Consider the following 25,492-nt stretch of genomic DNA (forward strand, 5'->3'; position numbering starts at 1 on the left):
TATTGTTTCTTCGACTAACTGAGCATACCCTGTGGCTCCCTCCTCATCATCGGATCCCAGAAGATTGAGACCCCTTTCTTCCCCCATGTTAGTTGTCCCACTGTCCAGAACCACTATAAATCTCCCTGTCACTCGAGTGTGTTCCCCGGAACCAGTGGGAGTGCATGTTCTCCACGGTACTGAGGTTTGGTGGCCTCAACGCAACACATGGGGGTCAAACTTTGGGGACCTCTAGTGCTGGACTGGGATGGCCTGGGCCTGTTGGGCTGTTAGTCTGCCAAGCCTAGATCTAAAAGCCAGTTGTTCAGTAGGGGCCCTTTGAGTACCCTAGACCGGCGGATTGGTGCAACCTAATGCAGGATAGCAGGCACCCGGGAGAGCACCTCCATACCTGCATATGGCGAGGAGGTGCCAATGCCTTGCTTGCTGATTGTGGGGTACTGTCCTCAGTCTGGGCCTCCTTGAAGATGGCCCATTATTCTAGTAATGCTTCTCTCCTGTCCTTTTTCCGTACGTATTTTGTCAGTATGTGTGTTCTTATGCTTAGGTGTTCAATTATGTTAGTGTCAAAGGTTCCCTCCTTTGGCAAGGGAACGATTGTGCCTTAGTGTGTGTGCCATTCATGGCAAAAAGCATTTTAGCCTGTGTGGGGAACCTGGTTTACAAATGCTTTGGTGGCGATTCCATGATAGATTTGGTAGCTTTTATTTCTCTTTAGGGGACAGTTACACTTCTATGACTTTAGGGGATCTTAAGTCATATGCGTCTAACTTTTTCTGGTTTTAGGGAATCTTAAGCTTTAGTCTGGTAGTATGGAATATATACGTACACAGGGATTACTAGTTCTACTCTAGTAGTGGGGAAATATACACATGGGGATTGCTAGATCTAATCTAATCTAATGAGTTCAACATTCTTTACAAGATGCATCAAAGTAAACATTGTACATTGAGCAAGCACAAATAACAATGCATATGAAGGATCGCAACCACAAATAAGTGCAGTTGTTAACTCAAACCTCATGAAATTTAGCATAAAAATAGCAAGCTTTAGTTTGGTATCAAATAGCAATTTGTGAGAATTTGCAACACCCCCAGATTAAGGGGCTGATTACGTGTCTGGTGGTCCAGACTCATGGTGGAGGTTGGACCGCCACAGCCGAGGCTGTCTGACTGCCAACCGCAAGTCTGCCGGTCTTGTGACAACATTACGAGGTTGGCAGGCAGACCCGCCAACCTACCACCCTCCCCACCACGATCCAAGATCCCGACAGTCTGACGGCAGTCCTTGTTGTAATCAGCCAGGGCAGTGCTGAACTCAGCGCCGCCCTGCTGATTACAACCTTGTTCTCTGCCAACCTTTTCATGGCGGTTCCACCACTATGAAAAGGCTGGCAGACAACACGTGCATGGGGCCACAGAGGGGCCCGCACTGCCCATGCCTGTGGTCTGTGGCATGGGCAGTGCAGAGGTCTCCCTGCCCAGCACCATGAATTGGGCACATTGCAGACAGTGCCCAATTCAATGGTACTGGTGCACCATTTGTGCTGCAGCATTGCCATCAGCTTAATTATGAGCCGGGAACAAAGCTGCTGAAACTTTCCAACTGGTCTCACCTCCGGAAATGGCGATTTTTGCCTTTTACGACCACATTTGGCCCCTAAGTCTCAGAGCTTGCCTGACCATCTATCTTCATGCTGGGGTTGATGGAGAGTTCACGACAGGGGAATCTAATAAAGGAGATGCAACTTTGTTCTCATATATGAATGTTTTGTTGTGTGCGTCAACATCGACTAATCCAATATTAACAGGACTATGTATCGTGTGAGGGGTAGATTTTGATCCCTGGTGCGCCCTGAATGGATTGGAGAGTTTTTCACTGGATGGCAACATTACTAGATATTGACCGATAGGTCTTAACATGGAATCATTACTGGGAAGCAACTGCTCACTTGGGGCTCAGACTTACTCTTGCTCGTTATCTTCTGAATTAGGGGGCTTACAGAGAGGAGCTGATAGCGAGCTGGAGTGCTGATGTGAAGTCCAATTAGGAATCTATATATATAAGCTTATGAAACCACATCAGGCAAAAGTAAGCAAGTTAAGATTAAAGTAAAGAGTGAATTATAGATCCAAATCCTCCTATTGCTATATAATCTATATCTGAGGTAGTATGTAAGAGATGCATAGGACTAAAAATTGAGGCTTCCTGGCATTGTTGCAGAGTCCTGTTTTCCTTCCTTCAAGAAGGGGGTCTATACAGAGAATGGGTTAGTGGGTGGGGGCACTGTTGAAAGTCCACCTTTTCCGACACTCTGTATGATTTGTTTTGCAGAAACAAATGCACTTTGTTGAGGGGAACTAAGAACGTGGTAACAAAGTTTGAAAATTTCTTCTCTGCAATAGGAAGTCTGTTTGGAACTATTTAACAAATGAATTGGGGACAACCTCCAACAGGATCCTCATATTGGAATATACATCACACCTGAGATAGTACATCAGTGTTGTGCGAGGCTGCAGTTAAAGTACCATCTTATTTTTGTTTTGTGACTTTTTCCATGCTCAAAATGTACTTATCCAGGGATGCCATTCAGCATAGTGCATACAGTTTAGTTGTCCTGACTCTTACTTATACGAGAACGTTTTAATCAACTGAGGTAGGATGGATATATATGTGAGTGGATATCCTAATGCCAGGACTGAACCCTATAAGAACATGGTGAGGGACATGGTTGCGAGGGTAGGATATCTTGGCACATAGGGTGGAGGTGATTGGCTTTTAGACTTATGACACTGCAAGTAAATATGGGAGACCACTGGTGAGGGAACCAAAGTGGTTGTGAGTAAGGACTACTAGCACTTGAGAATCTGGTGGATCTAGTATCCTTATCTGCAAGACAACATGTGTTTGAATTATTTTATAATTGGAACAATGTGAATTGTGGATCTGTCCCTTATGTAAAGAATGTTTATACTGTCCCTGGAACAAACCCCATGTCCATATTGGAATGAAGATGGACTGACTTAGGTCCTGAAGAAGGTGGTTGGAAATCAATATCTCCACCGAAATTGTTGTTTCAGATTATTTGCTGATTTCCCAAGCTGAGACGCAACAACTGTAGAACAAAGACTAATCATCTTCTTGTTGGGTCCTTAAGGAGTTTTGGGGACTGTGTGGGTGAGTCAGTTTGAGTATGCATGAATGGTATGCATGTGAGGTGTAGGAGTTGAGTGGTGTTTGTAATGATTGAGCAATTGGCCTTTATTGGTTTTTTAATTGTATAAAAATACATATGATACATTTTGTAATGTTATGTAATGATGAATTATACATTGAATTTGGTTAAAAAGATATATAATTATGAAAGTTTAATACATGTACAAAAAATAATGTTGAGTGAGTAATTATGATTTGATTAACTCCAGGCCTGAGGGAAATCCGATTAAGCTGAAATATTTTTTGCCATTCTTAGGGGCAGATTTATGAAAAGTGGCGCTGCACCTAGTGCAACTTTTCTTGTGCCCCGCAGCGCCCCCCTAACGCCACCATGGTAGCTCCGTATTTAAAATACGGCACACCGTGGTGCTAGTTAGGGTGACTAGTGTCATAACTTTTTACGCTAGTCCGACCCTTTGTAGGATTAGTGTAAAAAATTATGACGCTAATCCTTCAAAACACCCAGAGGCCCCTTTGTGCCATTTTTACAGGCCCCCTAGCACCGGAACGCCCACTTGCATACATTATGCCTGGCGCAGGTATAATGTGGCGCAAGTGGTTACAAAGTGGCGCACTTTGTAAATATGCCACAGCATTTTTGGACTCGTTGGACCACATTTGCGTAAAAAAAAAAAAGACGCAAATGTGGCGCAAAGAGGCACTAGGGGCTCTTAAATATGCCCCTTGGTGTCTTCTGTGCTTCCATAAATTGAGCATGGTTGGAGCAGGTTGATGTATAGAGGGATGTTGTTGCAGATCTTGAGGCTCACCAGCAAAATGTAGTTAGCACCCTCAAAAATTACACCTGGGCTGGCCTCCCATAGGCATACACAGACATTGGCCAAGCCAAGAACCCTGAGATTCAGGCCCCTGAGAGGTTTGCGTCTCTGCACAGCAAAAGCTGCTGGCGATTAGCTACGAAAACAGAGACGCTATAAATTTAGATTACAAAAATACTCTAAAATGTAAATGACAAAGAAACACCATATCTAACTCAAAATATTACCATCTATGAAAAATTTCAAAATGGATGTGTACTAACTAGACTTTTGTGCGATTTAGTAAATGTACTCTCCTCACTTCACTCAAGTGTTTGATGGTGCAACCTGTTTGTGGGTAAATATTTTTGGTTTCCATGTTTGCATCTTTATTTTGATGAAGTATATTTTTGTAGTCTGTCCTATGGTACTGTACATGGGGCCTGCATTTTTCACCTCCACTGAATGCAGTGGTGTCAATGATTGTAAGAACCTACAAGCCAGCGTGTGGGTGTGAAAAACCGTGTCTTTGGTTAGAATCATTGTTTAGGTCCAAGGGCGTAGGAGACAATACATTTCTGGGGGGAACAGCGACAGCGTTGGGGACTTTTCAATTGACCCTATCCAAATTGGCCATTGTTTCCGAAATGCAGGCTCCGACAAATGTACACAATCATATAGTTTGGACGTGAAATAGGGAGAGAGGAAGGCATGTTGTCACAGTTTGAACGTATGTTTTGTTGTTATTTACATTCACAAAGTATTTAGACCAAATGTGAAAAAACATGTTGATTACCCTTGCATCTTCATACACCAAGCAAATACGGATAGGAGGTTAAAAAGGAAGAGCATACCCTTTGTGCCCGCACCGGTCATGCCTCTCACCTCATGCAAATTAAAACCACACTAGAGATATCAAAAGGGATCAGGTACAATAATTGTAAACTGTGCTCTGAACCCGTAGTTCTGATAACACTTCTGCTCCTCTGTGCGATCCTGGGCAGCTCAGCTCCACATCAGTCAAAACTGTGAGCATTTACTCTGAAGAAGCTCTTGGTGTTACAGGCCATTTAATACATGGGATTCTGTGATCCCTGTATGAACAGCAGTCATTTAAATCTATATATATAATTGGCCACTTCTGATGCATCCAGTTATCGATTGTAAAGAAATGACAACTATTATAAGGTTATTACAGTCCAGTTCTGACTCACAATGCCTTCCGCCAGAGCTAGCAGTCAAGGTGAAAGGCAGGTCAGGAGATATAACATAATGAAAGAAGCTGTTCAAAGCAACACATGGAACATTGCTTTTCTTTCTTCTGCTCTATTTTAATAGCTTACAACGACAGAAGCTACGCACTAAGCCAGTGATTCCCAACCTTTTGACTCCTGAAGACCTCCACTGAATCACTTCTGGAAGCCGGGGACCCCCAAGCAATTTGTATGATTTAAATTTCACACATTAAAACATTAATTCGCAAAAAATACAAAAGAAAGTTCACACCAAACAAATACTCAAAATACTAGAGACCTAATTATTTTATTTTGAAAAAATAACCAAGAATCAAAACATTTAATGGGAAGGTTTTCGCTGCATCTCAGGTGACTAACTTTTCCATGTTTAGTCTTATTTAGGAAATCTGAATCCTCAGGTCAGATTCTACATCTCCTAAGCGATTTCTGTTTTTATTTTTCAAGTACACAAGATCTGAAAATACTTTTTCACAAGACCATGTGGTGGGGAAAGGAAGTAATCCATAAGGGCCTCTTATCTCTCTGTCGCCTCTCTGTCACGTGTAATTCATTTTGTTTAATAGCACCTCTCAAACCAGTGTAGGGAGTTGGAGCACTTTACAGGGAACTACAAGGTGCAGGATTCACATGTGATGATAATGGTAGGCATTTTCTAAGAGTGCTTGGTGTGGAGAAGCACAAACTCAGGATTCAGAACATAAAACAATGGCTTGCTTTGACTTTCATAATAAGAATATATTTCTACACAAGCAAATCTTTATTAGCAGCATACGGAAAATGAAAGACTGGGAAAGCAAAGCATAACTTTCTAATTTGTGCCATGCAGTTTGCGAGCAGCTCTTTGATGGCAGTTCATAGCTCACTGTGCTAGATTACAATAGTAACTTATAACCTGCACAGTAACAAAAGAATATCTGTGACAGAAGTAGTAACCCACTGTGCTAGGCACATAAAATACCGTTCATTGCATGATACATGTTCTTTGCAGCAGGCATATTAACCATCTGCACTACCTTAGATGAGTCAAAACTGCCACTAGACAAAACCCCTACCTCTCTCCAGCAGGCACATTAATCACCAGAGTTATCTTGATGCTTTTATTTTTGCCCAAAAGCCCCTGGTGGCTGCTACAGAACGGGGGTGGTGGGACGGGGGGATGAAAAATACAAAAAGAACACTTAATCTGTGTATGGCTGCTGCCTCTCCTCTGTCCTCTTCTCTTCCTGAGTATCATCAGCACAGAAGCACACAGGCTCTCAGACTCCCCTAAGCCGATCACAACATTGCTGTCACCAGCATGACAGCAGCATCGTGGTTGGTCTGAGCAGCCTGGGTCAGCACTCAGACAGGGAGTGGGAGCCTGTACATGTTCTCCACCCGGCTGTGCAATACAGCCTAGTGGGGAAATGCTAAAAATGCGCACGTCTGACTAGCCCACTATGGCCGGCTAAACCGTCATGCGCACTTATGGTGAACATTCCACTCCTCCTCCCTGTGACACAGTCCATCCCACCCCTCCCTAACCTGCCTCTGCACTGAAAAATAAAATGATAATAACACATTGTGTTATTATCATTTTATTTTTCCTTTTATGCACTGCTCAGAGTAGTGGGGTGACGCTCCTCCTCCTTATCAGAGGAGCCGCTGCTGCTGGATGCACAAGGAACTTTGCAGTGCTTTTAAAACTGCTGCACAAAGGAAGTAATAAATAGAAAAATACGTGTTTCTAGAGGCCCCAGCTGGAGAAGTGCCTTTCTGCTGGCCCAGGCCTGCAGATTCCCTGGGAATGTGTCACGGACCCTTGAGGGGGCCTCAGACCACAGGTTGGGAACTGCTGCACTAAGGTTTTAAGTGGCTTGTGGGTAAGTTGATGGTGTGAGCATGTGTTATATGGGCTATTGTACCCCTTGATGTAAATGATACGGATACTGCAAGTAATCCTGGCGTTCCATACTTTATAAGCAAGCATTGGCAAAGCCAATAGGTCTCACCTATGCAGAGCTATTGGTTTTGCCAGTGTGTTTCAGCCATGTTGTAAACTAGCATGGCTGCTGTTCGGCATGGCTATAAGTTAATGGAATAAAGGAGAATGATGTGTCATAAAGTGTTGTCGATTGGTGTGGCATAGAGTGTAGAGGAGTGAGTAGAGTGTTGTAGAGTGGAGAAGTGTCAGAGTGGAGTAGGGTGGAGAGGCATAAAGAAGAGTGGAGTGGCATAGAGAGGGGTAAAGTAATGTGGAGTGCTGTAGAAAGAGTTGAATAGGGTGTTGGTGAGCATAGTACATTGTCTTATAGTGCAATGGCATGGAGAGTCGTGGAGTAGAGTATCGTAGACTGAAGTGGAATAAAATGTCATGGAGTGGCATAGAGTGGAGTAATGTGTCATAGAATAGAGTGGAGTTGTGTAGAGAATCACAGAGTGGAGTAAAGTGTTGTATAGTGGCACAGAGTGGAGTAAAGTTTAATGGAGTAGAGTGTCGGAGCGGATTATTATGGAATGTAATGTCGTAGAGTGAAGTGTCGTAGAGTGGTGTAGAGTAAAGTGGTAGATTGGCATAGAGTGCGTTGGTTTTTAGTAAAGTGGTGTAGAGTGCATTGGTGTAGAGTGCACTGGTTTAGAGTAGAGTGCATTGGTTTTTAGTAAAGTGGTGTAGAGTGCAGTGGTGCAGAGTGCTGTGCATGGTTGATGTGGTGAATGGATTCGTGTAGTGGTGCAAGATAGAGTGGCATAGAGTGCAGTGATGCAGCATAGATGGGTGTAGAGTGTAGTGGCATTGAGTGCATTGGTGCAAAGTACAGTAGAGTGGCACAGAGTTGAGCGGTGGCGAGTATAATGCAGTGGTGCACAGTACAGTGGCGTGGAATTCAGTGGCAAAGTGTGCAGTGTTGCAGAGTAGTGTCATAAAGCGCAGTGGTGTAGAGTAGAGTGGCACAGAGTGCATTAGTGTAGAGTGCAGTTGCATAGAGTGGCATCGAGTACAGTGGTGCAGAGTAGAAAAGAGTGGCGTAATGTGCAGTGTTTGTATAGCAGAGGTCATAGAGTGCAGTGGTGTAGAGTGATGTAGAGAGCAGTGGTGTAGAGTGCAGTGGTGCAGAGTAGAATAGAGTGGCATATAGTGCAATGATGTAGAGTGCTGCAGTAAAGTACAGTGGTGTATAGTAGAGTGGTATAGAGTGCACTGGCGTAGACCACAGTGGTGCAGAGTAGAGTGGAGTGGCCTAGACTGGAGTGGTGCAGAGTACAGTGGTGTAGAATTCAGTGGCAAAGTGTGCAGTGTTGCAGAGTAGAGTGTCATAAAGCGCAGTGGTGTAGAGTAGAGTGGCATAGAGTGCACTAGTGTAGAGTGCAGTCACGTAGAGTGGCATCGAGTACAGTGGTACAGAATAGAATAGAGTGGCGTAATGTTCAGTGTTGCAGAGCAGAGGGTCATAGAGTGCAGTGGTGTAGAGGGATGTAGAGAGCAGTGGTGTAGAGTGCAGTGGTGCAGAGTAGAATAGAGTGGCATTTAGTGCAATGACGTAGAGTAGAGTGCTGCACTAAAGTACAGTGGTGTATAGTAGAGTGGTATAGAGTGCACTGGTGTAGACTACAGTGGTGCAGAGTAGAGTGAAGGGGCCTAGACTGGAGGGGGTAGAGTGCATTGGCATAGAGTAGAGTGGTACAGAGTAGAGTAGAGAGGTGCAGAATGGAGTGCTGCAGAGTAGAATGGAGTGGCCTAGACTGGAGTGGGGTAGAGTGCATTGGCATAGAGTAGAGTGGTACAGAGTAGAGTAGAGAGGTGCAGAATGGAGTGGTGCAGAGTAGAATGGAGTGGCCTAGACTGGAGTGGGGTAGAGTGCATTGGCATAGCGTAGAGTGGTACAGAGTAGAGTAGAGAGGTGCAGAATGGAGTGGTGCAGAGTAGAGTGGAGTGGCCTAGACTGGAGTGGGGTAGAGTGCATTGGCTTAGAGTAGAGTGGTACAGAGTAGAGTAGAGAGGTGCAGAATGGAGTGGTGCAGAGTAGAGTGGAGTGGCCTAGACTGGAGTGGGGTAGAGTGCATTGGCTTAGAGTAGAGTGGTACAGAGTAGAGTAGAGAGGTGCAGAATGGAGTGGTGCAGAGTAGATTGCAGTATCATGGAGTGATCCAGAGTAGAGTGGATTGACATAGAGTATGCATAGTGTGGTAGCACACTGCATTACAGGTAACACATCTTCAACTGAAATTACCATTACATTTGCAAAGACTTACAGTTTTACTGATAAAAATATACAGCACGCAAATGTTAATGTGTGGAATTGTCAATACCTAGTGTATTGATTTGTTTCGATCATCTTAAAATATTTGTTTCCACTACACTTATATTCTTAAGTATCTGCTCATTTCATTTACAAACCTTTGAAGTTTGTTGTATGGTAGATAAAAATAGCATCCTAAAGTCTTCCTCCACCACAACCCCAGTAGCTAGCATGATAACGCCAAGCTCCATGGGAATACAGAGCCTGTAATGTGACCTTGGTCTTTGAATGCACAGCAAGTGAGACAAGATAAGAACAATATTTAAAGGCCTGTTTACAGACATCGAACACTGGTGGAAGGATACAGTATACAAGAGATGCTCTACTGGAGGGACAAACTCAAGCTGGAAAGCCTAAATCAAATACAGCTAGCAAATAGAAGCCAAGCAAATGTGAGTTACAAAGCCAAAGGTAAGCAATGGGTGGAATACATTCCCAGTGAAGCTTTCCAAATGTCCCCTAAATGACTTTAGCAAACCAGACAGCTTTGAACTAATGAACTCAGCATTTAGCCTCGATCCTATATATTTTTATGGAGCTCCTCTGTGACTTGCAATATCCTTACACAGTATGGCAGGAGATGCTTTATGTCTTATATTAAAAACTGTGTATTGAAAGTTACAACCTCATGCAAAGCTGGGTGAACCTGCACACTGAACCTCCATACCCCCATCTGCCTCCCAGACCTGTGCACAGTCCGCCATCCCTACATCACTTGCAGGGGCGCTGTGTGAAATGGAACATTCATGGTGAGCCAATTATGATACACGTCAGAAGATTGACTAAGAGATCTTGCCCTCTGTAACACAGATTAAAATATATGCGAAATTACCACTTCCTTCTTTCAGACCCAGAGACATCTGAGGTCTGCTATGTACATTTTTCTTCCACATTGCTGAAGATGAGGATGTTGCATAATCGACCTCCTCTGGCCTAACCCACACATCAAAGCAAGGATTCTATGTCCATGAAATAAATGCTGCCACTACTCAGAGGTCTGACAGAATCGAATACAATATATCATCTAACCACTGCGGCAGTCAATCTTTTGGGCCAATCTTTTGTAACGTTATGAAATGTGTGCAGATTTATGAAAATGCATCGATACAAACACTGTAGTTCTGATGCCTGGGTTGGCTATCACCAGGGCCACCGGATTAATGCGATTGTGCGCTGCAGTGTTTTTCGCATAATTATGGATTTACCGCATTTGCCACAAAATTCAACATCTGCTGCATAATCTGCAGATTTAAAGAAAAGCAGTTCAAAAGTTACTAAAAGTGCAGCAACACATGTTGGTGCACAGTGGAAGGTCCGTTTGCAAAAGTTGACTGGTAATCTTTCTTTTGCTTGTACTAATGGGGTGAAACCTCAACCTAGAAAGTGTTAACAAGTGTAAAAATGACAAAATGATGAAATACTATCACAAAATGTGTCACATTATGTCGCATAATTTTCCTCTTCTTCCTGCATGACTTAGTCAACCCTGTCACATAATTTGGCCCTCCCCTGCTGCATAATTCTAGTGGCCCTATCACCAATGTATCCTCATGTAACTGTTATTCGTTGTCAGTTTTTTCTCTCTCTACTCATACATTTTTTTAATTAATTAAAAAAATTATAATACAAGTCAAACAAGAATGTTAAATACAGAGAAGATAATATAATTCAATATGCTTAGGTATGTAACAATAACAACAACATAATTATTAATGCTAGGCAAACTGCCCAAAAGGAAACGTGGCTTCTCCCTGTTTGGGAACTCACAAAGGGCATTTTCCAAGTAGTATCTTTACGTCTGCTCTCAGGGCGCATCTCCGTTACATGTAAATGTTAGAAAGAGATACCCTTCTAGTAGCTAAATTGTATAGTGTAAAAAAGTAAAATCCCTTCTTCCCTGTTCCACCAAATGGTGTGATCCTAGACAACTAGAAATACTCAGGGAACAAGTCCTAAAAAAAAGAAGTGGGGGGACTAACCAAGTTAGGCAGTATGCAAGTGACATCACAACACATGACATCATGGTGCATGACATTGCACTTGGCATCACAGCCCATGACCTCAAAGAAAGTGGCATCAGATCTTGACACCTCAAGACATATGTTTAGCAGGTCCCATCATGAGTACATTTGAGCGCATTACTATATTTAACAAATTAGATTTTGCTTTGAGCTTGTGCCATAAAAATTAGGCAATGCTGACACAAAATCTGGGCCTCAATTTATAAATGTATTTTTTAGAGGCTCTGCCACAAAGAAATTTTCATAAGGGAGAAATGTGTCAGTAAAGCAGTTCTGCTTAATTGGTGCAAAGTCTGCATTTTAAAATATCTTGTGGGGGTTAAGGCATCTGCTGAAGAGTTCTTTGTGTGCCCAGTATACCTCAGGGAATAATAATAATGTGTATGATGTAAAGCGCTTGGACACCCTGCATTGGGGTAAGCAGTGCTATAAAAGAAATAAAACAAAATAGTGGTATTTAAATTGTTATTTGTGTAAATACTGGGACAGACCAACACATCTGACATTACAGTGCTTACCTATCTCTTATATGCAGGGACTGAACAAAGTGAAAACCATGTCCCTCTTAGATGCCTGTGAAGTAATAGCAAGCTGTGTGCTTTTGTTTCCTAAATAGCAGCTAGGTGTGAGGCTCCATACAGCTTCCAGCTGGAATAATCAAACCAAAGGAGGCCTGATGGCCATTAATTTCAACCTTTGTCCTGGGCCAGCAGAAATTTAAAATCAGAAAGCCCTCTTTCATGCTGCCCAGAAGGAATGAAAGCGCTTCTGAAAGTGTGTGCAGGCGCTTCTGAAAATGTCAGGGCTCTCTTCAAGGCGGCAGGTGGGGGTAGGGCTGAGGATGGCAGGATGCAGACAGCAATCTGCAAACAGAGCCATTCTAAGGTAGCGCTTTTGTGCGTGAACTCATAGAAGTGAGAGGGGAAATTCTTTTGTCCCCCCCACCCTTGTCCTCCGTGTCCCCCACACTTCAAAATCTGGGGCAAATACATCTCCTGCATCCCCCAAACTTCATAGGCACATGCTTGGGTCAGTGTGCCAGGGCAGGTGTGCCTGCCTTGCTGACGGATACAATGAGTGCCCCTGTGTGGTACAGGAAGCGGTGCCAGAGGAGCAGAAGCTTGTGAATGAGCTACCTTATGTCAGTGGTAGAGGAAGGGAAAAGACATGTTTCTACTTTCACCTCTCCTCTGTTGCACACACACCGGGCCTTCTTTAGCACTGGTGGCACCCGGTGTAACAATCTTTTTTGGCACCCCCATCCAATGACCACCTCCTCGGATTCCCTCACTACCACTGGCACAAGTGCCCCTCCTCTCTCCTTAGCCCCTTTCACACATACATTTCATTTGTTTTAAAGTACTGGTAAAGGTTGGCTTTACTAAGCCACTCAGCTATCCACATAAAATATAGATCTGCTTTTTACCACAGGCACATTAACCCGCTACGCTACTCAATGGCGAGTCAAAGCTGCCAATGGACAAAATTCCGATCTCTCTCTCTCTCTCTAGCTGGAACACTAATCACAAGAGTGATCTTGACATGTTACTTGCTTCCTGAAGCCTGGACGAACAAGGAACCTTTCAGCAGGTGCTTTTAAATTATCGCTAAACACAGTGCCTCCTCCGCCCCCCTTGAGGGCAGCGTCCCCACCCTCCATCCAGGTCAGCACCAAGTATGGCCGCATAAGTTGCACCACCCTAAAGCTGGCCCTGCACACACAAAACACATGCAGCAGATTACCTTGGCAGGAGCAGCAACAGAGCCAAACAGAGATGAGTATCGCAAGCACAAATGGCGTAACCAATGATACAGCTATGACCCAGTCAGAATTCCCAGTTGTTGAGGCTGAAAAAAAGAAATGTGTTTTATGTTAAAACCGGTCTGAGAACGTGGGTGGTTCAGATATTATGCTTACATTGGTATGAACAACTGATTCTAAAATCTCTTCTTAGATAACTAGCTACTTCATCCATATATAACGTTGTTGGAATATATTCAAATACAGAGACTCAAAAAGCATTTTAATTGGTCATTTAAAAAGTGTATTCTGGACGTACAAAACTATGGGGCAAATTTATGAAAAGTGGGGCATCATGCAATGATGCCCCACTTTTCTTGCGCCCTCCCAACGCCACCGTGTGTGCACCGCTTTTATGATACGGCGCACCATGGCGCACGTTAGGGAGCTAGCTTAAAAAATGTTGACCCTAGTTTGGTGCTTTGCAGGATTAGCACCAAAAATATTGACGCTAATCCTGCAAAGTAAAAGGAGGACCATTGGAAACAATGGGAGCCTCATTTTCACACCCGCGTTGGGCAGGCGTTAAAAATGATGCTAGAAATGGCGCAGTGGAATATCAGAGATTCCACTGCGCCATTTTTCTGCGGCTTCTAATGCCGGAACACCCCCCTTGCATACTTTATGCCTGGCGCAGGCATAATGTGGCACAAGGGTTTACAAAATGGCACACTGCGCCACTTTGTAAATATGGCACAGCGTTTTTGCCAACCTAATGCCACATTAGCATAAAACAAAATGATGCTAATGTGGCGCTAGGGCCTTCTTAAATCTGGCTCTATATTCAATATGGTTTTTTATATGTGATGTAGCTAAGATTTTACTTGGGTGTGGCTCCCATGCACAGAGTGCCACAAGGACTCCAGCTATACCTCAATGACAAGGCCTCAGTTCAGGCTCTACTGTTCCTATTGGACGGCTTTGCATATGGCTGGTCTGTGCCACAGTGGGTGAAAAGCAGCCCAGGTGATCGTCAGAGGCTCAGATAAATTCAAGCTTGTTGTTCAGGTAGTTGGACAACATTTCTGATTAAAAATATCCTGAGGCAGAAATATTGGAAAATAAATATTGTGACACATATATATCATGATGCGCTAATATCATTGACAAGAATATTTTTTTAGGTGATATCGTCTTAAATAATAATAATAATAATAATAATAACAATACTTTTTAATACCGTTTTCAATAATAAAGTGGTAAAAATATTGTTTCTTTTATTGTCTGGATGTGTTTTAGTTGCTATATTAATTTTATGTGTTACTGTTATTTAACGGTTATGTTTAAAAATATATTTTGTGATTTAGTTAGAATTTTTATTTAATTTTATAATGTAATTTATGGTGTTGTAGCGGGTTAGTTGGTTTATAGGGGAATAGGGTGGGAAGTTAACTACTTAATGATACTCTCATAACTCTGATTGGCTGTTGCCAACCAATCAGTGTCAAGATGTGTTTGACAAAACTGAAAATGCGTTGGTATGATTTAGGGATGAGGAATGAGAAGCAGGGATGATGGATGAGGAGTATGGATGATGGATGAGGTATGATAAGTAGGAATGATGGAAGAGAAGCAGGGATGATGGAAGAGAAGTAGGGATGAGAAGCAGGGCTGAGGGATGAGAAGTAGGGATAATGAAAGAGAAGAAGGGATGATGTATGATGGATGAGAAGTAGGGATGATGGGTGAGAAGTAGGGATGATGGAAGAGAAGCAGGGATGATGGATGAGAAGTAGGGATGATGCATGATGGATGAGAAGTAGGGATGATGGAAGAGAAGTAGGGATAATGGATGAGAAGTAGGGATAACGGATGAGAAGTAGGGATGATGTATGATGGATGAGAAGTAGGGATGATGGATGAAAAGTAGGGTTGATGTATGAGAAGTAGGGATGATGGATGAGAAGCAGTGATGAGAAGTCCGGCTTCTGCAGCAATCACAGCACAGATACAACACTCCTGGCAGCCACCAATGACATCTGATTATTCCGAGACCGCAGCCACACAGCAGCACTCATACTCCTCGACCTCTCAGCAGCTTTCGACATGGTCTTCCACAGCACCCTGTGCACCAGACTCCACAACATAGCAATCTGCAGAAAAGCCCTGGAATGGATCCACTCCTTCCTCTCCAGGAGGACATAGAGGGTCAGACTCCCGCCCTATAACTCCAGACCCACAGGAGTCAACTGCAGAGTCCCTCAAGGATCCTCACTGAGTCCCACACTGTTCAAAGTATACATGGCCTCTCTTGCAGCCATTGTCAGAAGCCACGGTATGAACATCTTGTCATATGCCGAAGACACTCAACTCATCATTTCCCTCACCGAAGACCTGGACGCGTTCAAAAGGAAGTTTCACGCAGGAATGGAAGCCATCGCCACCTGGATGAGAGAAAACGGCCTCAAGCTCAACTCCGACAAGACGGAGCTCATCATCTTCGGAAACACCACCTCAGCTTGGGACAACTCCTGGTGGCCCACATCCCTTAGCACCCCCGCTGCACCGACTGAGCACGCCCGCAACTTAGGAATCATCCTCGACTCCTCCCTATCCATGACCTGACAGGTAAACTCTGTCACCTCCTCCTGCTGGCCCACACTTCGCGAACATCCGGAAGATCTTTAGATGGATCCCAGCAGACTGTCGCAGGACAGTCACCCATGCCCTAGTCACGAGCAAGCTCAACTACGGCAACACCCTCTATGCCAGCACTTCAACTAGGAACATTAAAAAACTTCAACTCATCCAGAACGCCGCTGCCAGACTCATTCTGGACCTCCCTCGCCAAGAACACATCTCCCAACACCTGAGGACCCTCCACTGGCTACCAGTCGAGAAGCGAATTGCCTTCAAGCTTCTCACCCACACATAGAAGACCATACACAACGCAGGACCAGCCTAACTGAACCGCTGCATCTCCTTCCACGCCCCTGCCAGGTCCCTCCACTCCACCCAGATGGCCCTGGCCACCATCCCTCACATCCGCAAAACCACTGCAGGAGGACGATCTTTTACCGACACTGCAGCGAAGAACTGCGACAACCTCCCCCTGCACCTCAGACAAAGCCCGTCACTCACCATCTTCAGGAATAACCTCAAAATGTGGCTCTTCGGATGAGGCCCCTCCCCTCCCCCCAGTGCCTTGAGACCTTTATGGATGAGTAGCCGCGCTTCACAAATACTGATTGATTGATTGATTGATGAGGAGTGAGGAATGAGGATATCCTAAAATGGATGCTGTACCTACATGTTTTATGTTAATTCTCTTTTAAAAAGATGGGATTCTCAGCACTCGTACACCCCTCATCAAGTGGAAGGTAGCACAGTTCTTTATACTGAAGGACTGGCAGCTCTTCAAGAAGAAACACTTTCTATATAAAGAAAAATATACATGCGTTTTATCCCTTCTTTCTAATGGCTGCCAATGAGTTGAAGCTGCCGAATTTTCATTTCTGTCTCTGTGAAATGATCTTCTGCTGTTAACACTGGCCATATGACAGGGACCAAAAACAGAAATAACCTAAATATAACAGCATTGGCAAAGCCAATGGGCCTCACCTGTAGCAGAGCTTTTGGCCTTGCTAATGTCTTTTAGCCATATTGTGGTTGCTGTTCAGCATGGCTAAAAGTTAGTGGAACAGCGTAGATTGGAGCAGCATAGGATGGAGCAGCACAGAGTGGATTAGAGTAGTACAGTTGTGGGTGTAAGTAACTAAAGCATCACTAGAGACTGTGGATAGGGGGAAAGTACCATTAATAGGAAGCCATATGCCTATGTTAAAAATAGGAAATCATATTGCATGCCCATTGTGTGTTACAAAAAGACGATGAAGAACAAAAATGAGGAAAAGCACATATACTTGCTCCATGCTCCACATAAGAGCTAACACAATAATTTCCAGACCTGGAGCATGTTACTGGCCTGACAATTTGGGCACATTCCTTCATATTTCAATGGTAGATAAAAGCCTTGGACTGCTGACAGATTGGTGTCTTACAGTGCAGTCCCACGTAAACTCAGTGGTATACAAATGCTCATTTGTGTTGAGAATGTTGAAGAAAGCAGTGGCCTTTTTCACATTTGAAGTAAATTTGTCTAGATTGGACTATGTGAATGCAATCTACGCCAGTTTACCGGAGGCTTTGCCATATCAACTTCAAGTGTCAAAATTATGTGGCAAGGTTGGTTTTTAGGATGCCTACACACTCACATGCCACTCCTCTGTTAAAATAACTTCATTGGCTTCCAGTTAAACAAAGAATACAGCTTAAACTTATCTCCGGATTTCATCTCAGGTAAAGTTAAGAGATAAACTCCACCATGTAATCTAAGATGCTGGCTTTAATTTGTTAGTTGTACCCAGATCTAGATGTGGTGTATCTCTGGAGGCTGCAGCTTTTGGGTCACAGCTTTTACCAGTTGGAACCTTCTGCTGAACACTATTTGATCTCTGCCGATATCCTGTCCTTTAAAATAATCTTGAAGACCTGGCTTTTTAAACAAGCATAGGGGTCTAGTGATACAGTTTACAACTCTCTGTTAAGCTGGTCATCTAGCGCCAAGACTTGCACTTTATAGATTCCATTTTCATTAACAAGAAAGGTAGGGAAGCCTACGCGAGCTAAGCAATCGAAAGATTGCAAATGAGAGTGACAACAAAAACAACTAATGGTATGCTGTGGACGGGTTATAAGCCCACTTAATTGTAAACAATAAATCTTGCGTCACAGCACATGCACTGCAGAGGCAAAACCTAAAAAAGATGTGATTGGCACACTCCCATATAAATGGATCTGCCCTCAGAAACAATGGCCAATGAAGGCCCTCAGGTGATCGCATCCAAGAGAAGCTGAAACTACCAGTACCTACATTATACACTAACTCTTCTCCATGAGGTGGCAGCTACATCTTGACGACAATGTCAGGCTACAGGTATTGATACTTATGGTGTTATGATGCTTTTACTTGCTATGATACTGCAGGCTCATGGAACAATCAATCAATCAATCAATCATAGTATTTATAAAGCGCGCTATGTACCCGTCAGGGTTTCGAGGCGCTGAGGGGGGGGGGGAACGCTGCTGGTTTAGCGGTCGAAGAGCCAGGTCTTGAGGAGCCTTCTGAATGCGAGGAGGTCCTGGGTCTGGCGAAAGGATGTGGGGAGAGAGTTCCAGGTCTTGGCGGCGAGGAAGGAGAAGGATCTGCCGCCGGATGTCTTGCGCTGGATTCGGGGTACGATGGCGAGGGCGAGGTTGGCGGATCGGAGTTGACGTGTTGGAGTGTAGAAGTTGAGTCTGGTGTTGAGGTAGGAGGGTCCGGTGTTGTGAAGTGCCTTGTGAGCGTGGGTCAGGAGTTTGAAGGTGATCCTCTTGTCTACCGGGAGCCAGTGGAGTTCCTTTAGGTGAGGGGAGATGTGACTTCGGCGGGGTATGTTGAGGATCAGTCGGGCGGAGGCATTTTGGATACGTTGGAGGCGTTTGATGTCTTTGGTTGGGATGCCTGTGTAGAGTGCGTTGCCGTAGTCAAGTCTGCTGCTGACGAGGCCTGGGTCACCGTCTTTCTGGTTTCTGTTGGAATCCACTTGAAGATTCTGCGGAGCATTCGGAGGGTGTTGAAACAGGAGGAGGAGACGGCGCTGACCTGTTTGGACATGGTGAGGGCGGAGTCCAGGATGAAGCCGAGGTTTCTTGCGTGGCTGGCAGGGGTGGGTGGGGGTCCGAGGACGGAGGGCCACCATGAGTCGTTCCAGGCCGAGGGAGTGCGTCCGAGGATGAGGACTTCCGTCTTGTCGGAGTTGAGTTTCAGGCGACTGTTGTTCATCCAATCGGCGATGGATTTTAGTCCCTCGTGGAGGTTTGTTTTGGCGGTGAGCGGGTCTTTGGTCAGGGAGAGGACGAGCTGGGTATCGTCGGCGTAGGAGATGATGCTGAGATGATGTTGGCGGGCCAGTTGAGCGAGGGGGGCCATGTAGACGTTGAACAACGTGGGGCTGAGGGAGGATCCTTGGGGGATGCCGCAGATGAGGTTGGTGGCTTTGGAGCGGAAAGGGGAGAGACGGACTCTCTGCGTTCTGTCGGAGAGGAAGGATGAGATCCAGTGGAGGGCTTTATCTTGGATGCCGGCTTCCTGGAGGCGGGTCAGTAGGGTGCGGTGGCAGACGGTGTCAAAAGCGGCTGATAGGTCGAGGAGGATGAGGGCTGAGGTTTCGCCGTTGTCCATTTGATGTCTGATGTCATCTGTGGCGGCGAGGAGGGCGGTCTCAGTGCTGTGGTTTCGTCTGAATCCGGATTGTGAGGGGTCCAGGATGGAATTGTCTTCAAGGAAGTGGGTGAGCTGAGTGTTGACGATCTTCTCGATGACTTTCGCTGGAAAAGGGAGGAGAGAGATCGGACGGAAGTTTTTGAGGTCGTTGGGGTCAGCCTTGGGTTTTTTGAGGAGGGGTTGGATTTCTGCGTGTTTCCAGCTGTCCGGGAAGGTGGCAGAAGTGAAGGAGAGGTTGATGATCTTGCGGAGTTCGGGGGCGATGGTGGCGTTGGCTGAGTTGAAAACATGATGGGGGCAGGGGTCCGTGGGGGAGCCTGAGTGGATGGTGTTCATGGTTGCTATGGTTTCTGCCTCGTCCACGTGGGTCCAGGCGGTGAGGCGGCAGTCGCGGGAGGAGACGTCGGGGGTGGGGTCTGGCGGTGGACCGGTGATGAAGCTGTCGTGGATGGTGGTGATTTTCTGGTGGAAGAAGGTGGAGAGGTCGTCGCAGAGTTTCTGGGAGGGCGGGATGTCGTTGGAGTTGGCTTTCGGTTTGGAGAGTTCCTTCACGATGCCGAAGAGTTCTTTGCAGTCGTGGGCGTTGTTGTTGATGCGTTCGGTGAAGTGGGCGCGCTTGGCGGTGCGGATCTGTTGGTGGTGTTCGCGGTTGGCGTTTTTGAGGGCGGCGAGGTTGTCGGGTGTGCGTTCTTGGATCCATTTCTTTTTGAGTTTCTGGCAGTTGCTTTTGGAGGTGGTGAGATCGTCTGTGAACCAGGCTGGTTTTTTCTTTCCTTGGGTGGTGGTGGGTTTCTTGAGAGGGGCAAGGGTGTTGGCGCAGTCGAGGATCCATTGATGGAGGTTGATGGCGGCTGTTCTCGGGTCGATTGCGTCGGGTGGAAGGTTGTTGATGAGGGTGCTGGTCAGTTGTTCTTGGGTGACTTTGCCCCAGCGGCGGTGGGGAGGTAGCTGGATGCGGTGTTGCTCTGTGGTTTTCTTATAGGTGAAATGGACACAGTGATGGTCAGTCCAGTGGAGTTCGGAGGTGTGGCTGAAGGAAATGTGGTTGCTAGAGGTGAAGAGGGGGTCAAGGGTGTGACCGGCGATGTGGGTAGGTGTGTTGACTAGCTGGTGGAGACCGAGGTTGAGGAGGTTGGAGGTCAGTGACGCGGTGTTGATGTCGTTGGCATTTTCCAGATGGTAGTTCAGATCTCCCAGGAGGATGTAATCCGGGGAAGCGAGGGCGTGGGTGCTTGCAAGGTCGGCGATGGTGTCGTTGAAGGGGGCTCTTGGTCCTGGAGGGCGGTAAATGAGGGTTCCTCTGAGGGTCGTGTTGGGGTCCGTGTGGATCTGGAAGTGGAGGTGTTCGGCTGTCCTGAGGGTGTCGTCCGAGTGGGTGTGGATTTTGAGGGTAGCTTTGTGAGCGATGGCTATTCCGCCGCCGATTCCGTTGGTTCGATCTCTTCTGGTGATTTTGTAGCCGTCCGGTATGGCGATGGCGATGTCCGGAGACGAGGAGTCGTTCCACCAGGTTTCGGTCAGGAAAGCCACGTCAGGAGCAGTGGTGTCGAGCAAATCCCAGAGCTCGATGGCGTGTTTTCGTGCGGAGCGGGTGTTGATGAGGATGCAGTTCAGGTGGTTGGGGTTGGATGTTTTCGTAGTTGGATTGGTCGTTCTGATGCAGGAGAAGTTGCAGGTACGGCAGGAAAAAGGTCCTTTAGTGTGCTTCGGGGATGCCCGGTAGCATTCAGTGGAGGGGCCGGGGTTGAAGGCGCGGAGTTCGTTGATCGAGTAGCGGATGCGGGGGGCGCGAGGGCCAGGGGGTGTGGCGCTGGGCGCGGTCCAGGCGCGGACGCGCAGCGCCAGCCATTAAGAAGGGAGGGGGGAGGGAGGAGCAGCTGGGAGGCAGGAGGCGGGAGGCGGGAGGGAGCGGCAAATGGGGGCGTGAGGGGGGCGGGGCCGCAGGGAGGCAGCGGCAGGGAACGGGGAGTGCACAAGGGGCAAAACACTGAAAACGAGCAAAATACAAGCAGTTACAATAAGAAAAGCACACAATCAGAAAAACAAAATGGCACAATATACGATCGGGAGACAGCAATCAGGGGGGCACAAAGGGGGCAGAAGCGCCGGCGGCGAGGCGCTGAAAAAAGCGAAAAAAACGAAAAACACTTACGGGACGGCGGAAAGCGGCACACGGGTCAAGTGAAGCTAGTCAGAGCCCACTAGACCCCAGGGATGAGGCGCAGGAGGATGCCTGCGGGTGGAGGAGGGCCTCGAACACGCAAACAGCAGCGTGGTCAGGGGACAGAGGCAGGAGGCAGCAGGTTGGTGCTGCAGTCGTGGGGGGCGAGCTCAGGACCTGAAACAGGTCAGAGGTCGCTCACTCGCGACGCGCAGCGCCAGCCATTAAGAAGGGAGGGGGGAGGAAGGAGCAGCTGGGAGGCGGGAGGCGGGAGGGAGCGGCAAATGGGGGCGCGAGGGGGGCGGGGCCGCAGGGAGGCAGCGGCAGGGAACGGGGAGCGCACAAGGGGCAAAACACTGAAAACGAGCAAAATACAAGCAGTTACAATAAGAAAAGCACACAATCAGAAAAACAAAATGGCACAATATACGATCGGGGAGACAGCAATCAGGGGGGCACAAAGGGGGCAGAAGCGCCGGCGGCGAGGCGCTGAAAAAAAGCGAAAAAAATGAAAAACACTTACGGGACGGCGGAAAGCGGCACACGGGTCAAGTGAAGCTAGTCAGAGCCCACTAGACCCCAGGGATGAGGCGCAGGAGGATGCCTGCGGGTGGAGGAGGGCCTCGAACACGCAAACAGCAGCGTGGTCAGGGGACAGAGGCAGGAGGCAGCAGGTTGGTGCTGCGGTCGTGGGGGGCGAGCTCAGGACCTGAAACAGGTCAGAGGTCGCTCACTCGCGACGCGCAGCGCCAGCCATTAAGAAGGGAGGGGGGAGGGAGGAGCAGCTGGGAGGCGGGAGGCGGGAGGGAGCGGCAAATGGGGGCGCGAGGGGGGCGGGGCCGCAGGGAGGCAGCGGCAGGGAACGGGCAGCGCACAAGGGGCAAAACACTGAAAACAAGCAAAATACAAGCAGTTACAATAAGAAAAGCACACAATCAGAAAAACAAAATGGCACAATATACGATCGGGGAGACAGCAATCAGGGGGGCACAAAGGGGGCAGAAGCGCCGGAGGCGAGGCGCTGAAAAAAGCGAAAAAAACGAAAAACACTTACGGGACGGCGGAAAGCGGCACACGGGTCAAGTGAAGCTAGTCAGAGCCCACTAGACCCCAGGGATGAGGCGCAGGAGGATGCCTGCGGGTGGAGGAGGGCCTCGAACACGCAAACAGCAGCATGGTCAGGGGACAGAGGCAGGACCATACATGGGTATGGGAAAGCGTTTTCAGCCAATGAACGCCTCTGCATCATCACGTTTTGATGCAATGGTTCTGTTAGGCAAAGGGAAACCCTCCAACAGCCAATAGGAGTGCACTAGAAGCCCATTTTGACGGAAAACACACCTAATCAAATCCAGCAAACATGGCTCATATAACTGGGCAGAGCCATAGCTCCCCTCTTGGTGTTTCTCACATTGTATTCTGGTGAAAGCTGTGCTCTCAAGGTAAATCATAAAGAAAAAAAAACACTTGAAAATGTATTTTTCTAAAGTGGTTGAATTAAAAGCAACATGGGGGGGCAGGTAGAAGCAACATGGGCGAGTGCTGTGGGGGAACCATCACAGAGGGCTCTGCTGGGGGTTCACAAGATGGGGGCACTGTTGGGGGAACCAACATAGAGGGTGTGGGTTGAAGCAAAGGACATGAAGAGAGAGGAATGCGGAGTGCAGGGGCGAAGCAAACGGGCAAGAAGTACCTCGGGAATAAGCACACGGGCAAGAAATATCGGTGGAGAAGCACATGAGGGTGAGCGCATCACGGAAGGGGGTGGGAAAGAAGCACTTGGTGAGAAAGTGGAACACACAGAGGAATCAGAAGCACATACTGGTGACAGCTGGAAAGCACATGCTTTCTTCCTTCTCTGGCTCCAGACTCACTACAGGGGGTCATGCAGCCCTCTTCAAGCAAGCCACTGCCTATTCAGGTGTAAGAATCAACTCCTCCCTCCCACCCTGCCAGGAGGACCATCAGGATGTTGATGGCCCATCATTCACACCTACGCTCTCTATGTGTGTGGCTGTCTAGAGAGAATTCACAAAGTCCAGACAGGTATTGGAGACAGGCTGCAGGCACACAGGACTAAGAGCAGGAAAATGCCAACCTTCTAAAAGTGGCATTTTCAAAATTGTAACAACAAATCTGACTTTACCATTAAAGAAAATGTATTATTACAATTCCACAGGTACTAAACATGACATATCTATACCTTCTCAATTAGGAATTACAGCTTATTAAGCATAATAAGAAATCCCCAGTGCTAAATTATGAGAAGGGTAGGCCTCACAGCAGTGAAAAGTTGAGAGTTTTTCACTACCAGGACATGTAAAAATATATGTCCTGCCTTTTAATTAAATGATACCCTGCCCTATGGGCTACCTAATGCCAACCTTATGGGTCTGCAATGGCAGGCCTGAGACATGTTTAAGGGCTACTTGGGTGGGTGGCACAAGCAGTGCTGCAGTCTCCTAGTAGCATTTAATTTATAGGCCCTGGGCACATGCAGTGCAATCTACTAGAGACTTATAAGGAAATTGAATAGGCTAATTGTGGATCTATCAATCAAACCATGTTGAGGGGAGAGAGTATATGCAGTTTCGCACTGATCAGCAGTAGTAAAGTACTTAGAGGCCTGAGGACAACAGAAAGAAATCAGCAAAAATGGGAGGAAGACCGGCAGAAAGTTTGACCATGTTATGGCTGTCAGGCCTAACAGGTGGCATCAGGTTGTATGTTTGTTGGTCTCAATATTGGTGATGAAGGACACCTACTATGACTATGTCAAGAGGCAACCTTCTCCACGTGGGTGAGTGCTGAGCTTTAACATGTTACTAGCAAGACATCTGGCTCACACCTACAGTTAAACAAGCATGAGCAAAGTAGAAAAGAGGTGTCACCTTGACTGTGTGTTTAGTACATATTTATGTACGGTTCTGTAAATATATGAATATATGTATTCATACAGTATTTCTATAGCCAAACCAAGCCAAAAGGCAGTGGAGCGCTATACGAGGTAAAAAACAAGCATGAACTTGACTAGTAAAAGGAGATGGAACTGGATTGAGGAGAATGATTAATGTATTGTGATATAGTGTTCATGAAGAGGTCAATCTTCCAACTATTTCCTAAACTGGAGTAGCGTTGGGGCAGTCCTTATGTTGTCACAGATCGTAGGTGCAAAGATAGAAAATACGTAATGTCTTGTTTTTCATTTTTTGCTTTTCTGTCTGCAGCATAGTAGTGTCCTGGCTGCAGGTGTACTGAGATGCACTCTTGATGGCGCGCTTGTCTGCATGATAAACAGGGGTGCTGATCCTAATTGTTTGGAAGATGCTGCCTGTAGCTTTGAAGAGGGTGCTGGCCAGCAAGGAGAGTTCCATCAGGATGTGGGTGACATGATTATGGGGGTTATTACAACTTTGGAGGAGGTGTTAATCCGTCCCAAAAGTGACAGTAAAGTGACGGATATACCACCAGCCGTATTACGAGTTCCATAGGATATAATGGACTCGTAATACGGCTGGTGGTATATCCGTCACTTTACTGTCAATTTTGGGACGGATTAACACCTCCTCCAAAGTTGTAATAACCCCCTATATGTCTTTAGGCCCTCGATGAGACATGGCACTTCATGTAGGATGTCCTTAGGGGTGCCAGTGAGGAGTCTTGGAAGCAATGAATTAGAGCATTACCAACATCAAGATGTGAGTGTACGATTGCTTGCACACCAGATTCGCAGTTGC

General features: G+C 46.5%; 1 protein-coding gene across 5 annotated transcripts in view; it reads right to left on the bottom strand.

Moving 5' to 3' along the window:
• Positions 1-25,492, bottom strand: part of LOC138293607 (tenascin-like) — a 581,232-nt gene that overhangs the window by 193,408 nt on the left and 362,332 nt on the right. For all 5 annotated transcript variants that reach the window (XM_069232880.1, XM_069232877.1, XM_069232879.1 and 2 more), the window contains one exon: positions 13,272-13,376. In XM_069232880.1, the coding sequence (XP_069088981.1) occupies positions 13,272-13,376 (105 nt within the window). The remainder of the gene's footprint in view (positions 1-13,271; positions 13,377-25,492) is intronic.

The sequence above is a fragment of the Pleurodeles waltl genome, chromosome 4_2 (assembly GCF_031143425.1).
Source record: "Pleurodeles waltl isolate 20211129_DDA chromosome 4_2, aPleWal1.hap1.20221129, whole genome shotgun sequence".
NCBI classification, from domain to species: domain Eukaryota; kingdom Metazoa; phylum Chordata; class Amphibia; order Caudata; family Salamandridae; genus Pleurodeles; species Pleurodeles waltl.